This window comes from Eupeodes corollae, chromosome 3, assembly GCF_945859685.1.
Source record: "Eupeodes corollae chromosome 3, idEupCoro1.1, whole genome shotgun sequence".
Lineage (NCBI taxonomy): Eukaryota > Metazoa > Arthropoda > Insecta > Diptera > Syrphidae > Eupeodes > Eupeodes corollae.
The window spans coordinates 44,828,200-44,834,199 of NC_079149.1; the positions used below are offsets into that span (position 1 = coordinate 44,828,200).

The following is a 6,000-nucleotide window of genomic DNA, read 5'->3' on the forward strand; positions in this document are numbered from 1 at the left end:
TCCCTTCCATTCCTGACAACAGTACTCGCATACAGGAAAGGTTCGGAGTTGTAAGTCACTAGGCGCTGGTTCACAACGGAATGTTGTGCCACCCAATTTATTTTTTATTGACCAGCAAGGTATAGTTTAACCATTTAATAAAGTAGACTTTCTTATTATGGAAGCATCCCAAGATTTTGACAGTTTTCTAAATATGCCATATTTAAGACCAAAACAAAATATTTTAGAGGATTTTTATTGCTTTCATGAAGAAATGTACGAAATTGATTTTCTTTCTCCCAAGAAGAATATATTCTTTTTTGTTGCCATTTATATTAATACAAAAAACGCAACAAAAAATCAATAACCCATAAAATGAGAAAGAATCTGATATCAAGAATTGTCTGGTTTTTTTGACGTAGTTTTTTCGGACTCAATTTTCGGTAGTCTAGCTATTATTACTATCACTATCCGTCTGCTTACTCGTAGATTGAAGATGGTGCTTGGAAATATTTTGGTCTAAAAGGATTCAACAAAACTTTAAAATTGTAGAATTTAAGAAAATAAGTGCATTTAAGTACACAATTTCTCTGAATATAAAATAAAAACAAACTAAGGTAAACATATAAGCTGGGAAGAAACTTTTGTGTGGCAGTCACAAATTACATCTTTTATAATCTCTTTTCACTTCAGTGCTTAGGAGATTCAAAGCTATTATATTAATAGATATGAAACGTGCATTGTCTTTTTCAATTAGTCATTAGTTTAACAAAAGTATCACTTTTGCTGTTTTTTGGACATTTATATTCAAATTCACTTTAAAATGTATATTTTTTTAATTTGCTACGATCTTACAGTTTTATACAACAGAAAATCAATTCTGAAAAAAACATGTTGCCCGGCTGCAATAAATCCCAAATAAATTTTTCTCAAAAATTTAAATACCTACCATAAAAAAAATTATGAATCATGATTTTTGAAAATTTGACCATCGGCAAGAACTTGCATTTAAAGACAAGATTATTGAAATCTGTTGAGGAAGTTCTTGAGAAAATACTAAAATATGTTTTTCTTGTAGAAAGAAGCCGGAGTAAGAAATATATCAAAGAAAATTTTAAAAAAATCTATCGGTTCATTTTGAAAAAAAATCGATTTTTCGAATTTACACTGCTGTTATTTTTAGTATTAAAAAATAAAAAAAAAAGCCTTAAGCTAATCGGCACAGTAGTTAAGGCTTTAGGCGCCAGAACAGACAGACAGACGGATGGAATTTTTTAGACTTTTCTACCATTGTAATGTCATGTTTGATTCGAAATTGTTTTCAAATGCAATAGTTGCCATATACATACGAGTAGTTCCTATGTTTCGGAAGTAAAAATCATTTCAATGTTCACTATATACATACATACATATGTGAATAAAAAAAATGGAATTGAAGGCTGGATCGTTCATTGGTCAAAATTTGATGAATTTGTGCTAAGTTTTTGGAATAGGGCTGAATGTCAGATTCATATATTATGTTCTTGGTCTAGCCCTCAGTTAAAAATGCTTCAAAATATGATAGAGGTCATATACATTAACTCAATATGACTAGTTTTAGGAGAGAACTCCTACAAAAATACATGTCATGACTCCTACGACCCCCTCTGGATCCTCCATTGAGTTCTGGAATATAAAAGGTTTTTCTCAGCAATTTTTGTTTTGAATTCCTCTCTTTAAAAACCAAATGATAATATTTTAAAATCATATCCACTGATCCTGCTTGTTCTTTATAAGTTTCTGTAATTTTCTTTATAAGTTTCATATAGAAAATGTAATCATCAACGAAAAAATAAAAATTATCACAGTTTTCCAATATTAAAAGACTTTTAGTACTCTATATAAATATTGGCCTTCAAGTAAAAGATAAAAAATGAATATGAAACAGAGCGAAAGTTCAAAAGCCTTAATATTTTAACAAAAAGCAAAGGTTGAATAGCAATAAATACATTTTTCACAAAAGGTTAAAACTTCATACAAGTCATGAGTGGGTTTTATATTGAAATTATTATTAAAGAGGATTTTCTGTCAAGTTGAATGTATATTGTTATCGTATGAATAATAAAGCGTTCGTCACACAATTGCAATAATAAAGCAAACTCCACCTCCGCCTTCCGCAATATATATCTAATATTTCTTTTTTAATCAGAACAAAATGTTGTAAGTGGCATTATTTCCAAGGACGAGAAACAAATTCTTCAATAAAAGCAAGAAGTTAGACCCAATACATAATAAAGTATTGACCTCTGTACAAAGGACAATAAACTGGATATAAATTGGAGACCAAATATGACTTTTAGTGGTGTTCTAGAAAGTTTGTTTGGGCTTGTGTATACTTATTATTTGTTGTTTGAATATTTTTCAATTCACCTTAATTTTTGTTTTCAATTTCAGATACAGATTCTCGAAGGACTACTCCCTACGATCAAGAACTGAAAGTTTACGGTGAGGGGATCATATACATATATTTTTTTTTTCAACAAAAAAAAAATATTTTTTAATGAAATAAACAATTTGCTCGTGATACCCTTCATTATAATTATGTGTATGTCTATTGAAATGTCCTTTTTGATTATGATTTGTTTGGTTTGTTGTAACTTGGTTCGTTTATTAACAAAAACATTACATATTTTATATCACAGCACATTTTTGTATAAATGCATTTTGAATGTTTACTAATTCATTTATAAAAGAAATAGAAGTATATTACATATATTCAAACTTTTTTAATTTTTACTCAAGTATAATCAAAATAAGATTTATATTTTTGGTGAAGGTATTTTTTATGGAATAGAACTGACTCTAATCTGTTGAATTAATGCCCTGTTTTATATTTTTAATAGCTTTCTCACAAGCTTTAGAACTAAACCTAAGAAAAAACAAACATTCGTTTGGGGTTATCCTTAAGAAATGTATAATGGATCTCTGTTAACCATCCTCTTAAATATTGATATACAAACAAAAAATGTAAGATACAAATCTATTTCAAAATTGGTTCTTAGATTCAAAATCATCATATTTCAGAATTAAGAAATATTTATATTCAGCAAAAATCAAAAATTCGAATTTTTAAAGAAATACTTTCTCGATTCTCAAATTGGAAAATTTGACTAAATACTTGAACTTTTTTCAAGACAAAATAAATAAACAACTAAAGACTTACTTTTTTTGAATAAAAGTATTACTGAAATTAAGAGTTCTAAGACTTTGTACTTCAAGCCATCACTTATATTTTCTAATTTATTCACTAAAATTCAATTTTGGATTAAGAAACCATTCTTTCCTTAACTACAATTTATCATATAGTGAATGACTAACTTTAATAATTGCATTATAATTTTTAATAATCATTTATTTTGATTTTTATTTTGATCACCTTTTTTGATTTAATTTTTTTTTTAGTTTTGAATTTTGTTTAAGTTTATTTTATCTTCTCTTCTTCTTCCAGTCTTACATCAACAAGTCCTGTGCCCACATCAAACAATGAATAATAAATTTTGCACGAGATTTTATTCCTATAAATAAATCTTAATGTTAATTCCTTTTTTTTAATAAATCTTACTCTATTTTATAATTATGAGAAACTGGTCCATATTATTGCTAAACATGTATTTAGCTAATAATTTACATATATTTTTTTAAGAAGATAATGTTGCTTTTATTTATATTTTTAGTATTTTTTACTACCTAAATAGGAAACATAAGTATTTTTGTATTCTTATTTTAATAATCTAATTTAATTAAAAAATTCATATTTTATTACTAATGTAAATAGTAATTCCTTAAAATTGATGTATTTTAAATTAAAGAAACTAAATTCAGTAATTTTCTACTTTTTACATAAAATATTATAAAACTTACGCATTTGTATAGATGTAAAATTATTTTTAAATATTTTTATTATAATATAGATATATTTAATTTATTATTAAGTGATACATAAGATAAAAAAGAGATATTTAAATAAATAAATGTACATATTATATATAAATAATATTAATGTTGAAAATGTGTATAAGTATGTGTTTTCTTTAAAAACGATTATAATATTGATTTTCTTTCAGAACTGAAGAATATCTGGTGTTTGTTCATCCCTAGCATAAGAAATCATTTAAACGGAACTCAACAAGTGAAAGTCATTTTCTTTAAAGATACAACTAGTAATTATTAGATATTATTATTAATATTAATATTCTTATGTGTAATTTTCCAACAACAAAAAAAGTCAACAGTCAATTAAATGTAAACTATATTTCGAAACCGAAAATAAATCAAACGTAAATAATAGCAAATGTCATTAGTTTCTATTTTTATAGATAAAAGATGGGCTCATTTTTAATTATTTTTACATCCAAAAATAAATGATATAATTTTAAATACGTAAATACGAGAAACTTCAAAGAAAAATTCAAAATTACTCGCGAAATATTCAACTCTAAACTTGACTTTTGAATATTATCAAATACAGTTATATTAAAAAAAAATTCGATGGGTCTGACAAAAGGCAATGGAACGAAAACTATGGAATTCATTGACACAATTATGGACAGATGGAAATCTAATCTAAAATCTGGGCAATCTTAAAAGAAATGTGAGGCAGTCTGCAGAAAAACTAAATTCACCAGCAAGATTTTTCTTTCAACAAGATAACGATCCTAAACATACATGGATCGTTGTGAAGAAATTGTTATTTTATAACGCCACAAACCAGCTCAAGACGGTTCCTTAGTCACAGGACCTCAATTTCATTGAGCATTTATGGGCAGAAATTATTAATTTTCAAATTTTACAACATTTTAACCTTCGTTTTGGCTTGATCTACAGGTTTGCGATGTATTGTAGAATTATTAAGTTTTTGAATTGTTATTGTTTGTAAGCCTGCATGACAAGACTTCCGACAACGGATTCAGGCTCATAGATTTTGCTGCGGGCCAAAACGTCATGGTAGCCAGTACGTGTTTTTCACACCTCAACATCCATAAAGAAACTTGGAGTTCTCCAGATCAATCTACCGTCAACCAGATTGACCATATTGCGATCGACGCCAGTCATGCTCCCAGCATCATAGATGTCCGAACTCCCTGAAGAGCTAACATCGACTCTGACCACCACCTCGTTGTAGCCAAGGTAACACTTCGGGTTTCCAGGCCCAAGGAGGGAGGTGCTGGGAAAGGGTTCAACGTCGAACGGCTACAATCGCAAGAGATCGCCAAATCCTTTTCCGACCAAATTACAAGTAACCTCTCTCGAAGTTCTCTGCCACCAACGCAATGTATCGAAAACCAGTGGCTACATTGCCAAGATGCAATCAGAGAAGCCGCCTTTGATGTGCTGGGTTTCAAACAGCCACCAACAAGGAACCACTGGTTTGATGAGGAATGTCGGCAGGCAAATGCAGCCAAACAACAGGCACGCAAAGCGGCGCTGCATAAAACGACGAGAGCTGCTCATGAGCTCTATGAGCAGAAGAGGCGAGAGGAACGCCGACTTCTCAAAGGAAAAAAAAGATAGGGCATGAAAAGCGTGCAGTCGATGATGTGGAGAGGTTTAAAAGCAGGAATGAAGTTCGAAAGTTTTATGAACAGGTGAAACAAAATTCACAGTTACATAAACCTAGAATCGAAGGCTGCAAGGACGAAAGCCAACAATCCCGTCCTCCCGACTTAGACGAAGCAAAGATTGCCATATCTAAGCTGAAGTCTAATAAAGCCGCTGGAGCTGATGGCTTGAATACCGAGCTCTTTAAAGCAGCTGAAGATAAGTTGGTTAGAAGCATGAACCAACTTATCTGTTAAAAATATTCAGAAGATAGCATTCCCGATGAATAGAACCTCAGTATTGTTTGCCCGATCCTGATAAAAGGAAAACCCTCTAAACTGCTGCAATTATAGAGGATTCAGTCTACTTAACATCGCCTACAAAATCTTCGCTGCTGTAATATATGAACGTCTTAAGCCCATCGTCAATAACCTGATAGTTATT

The 6,000-nt window shown here is 29.8% G+C and overlaps 1 protein-coding gene across 3 annotated transcripts in view; it reads left to right on the top strand.

The window, feature by feature from the left end:
- LOC129950326 (diuretic hormone receptor) overlaps window positions 1–3,940 on the top strand; it is an 82,953-nt gene extending 79,013 nt beyond the window's left edge. For 2 of the 3 annotated variants that reach the window (XM_056062220.1, XM_056062221.1), the window contains exons 12-13: window positions 2,413–2,463; window positions 3,467–3,940. In XM_056062220.1, the coding sequence (XP_055918195.1) occupies window positions 2,413–2,463; window positions 3,467–3,509 (94 nt within the window). In that variant the 3' untranslated portion in view covers window positions 3,510–3,940. Of the gene's footprint in view, window positions 1–2,412; window positions 2,564–3,466 lie in introns of all 3 variants that reach the window. The other variant, XR_008782103.1, reaches the window with a different exon arrangement.
- The last annotated feature ends 2,060 nt before the right edge of the window (window positions 3,941–6,000 follow it).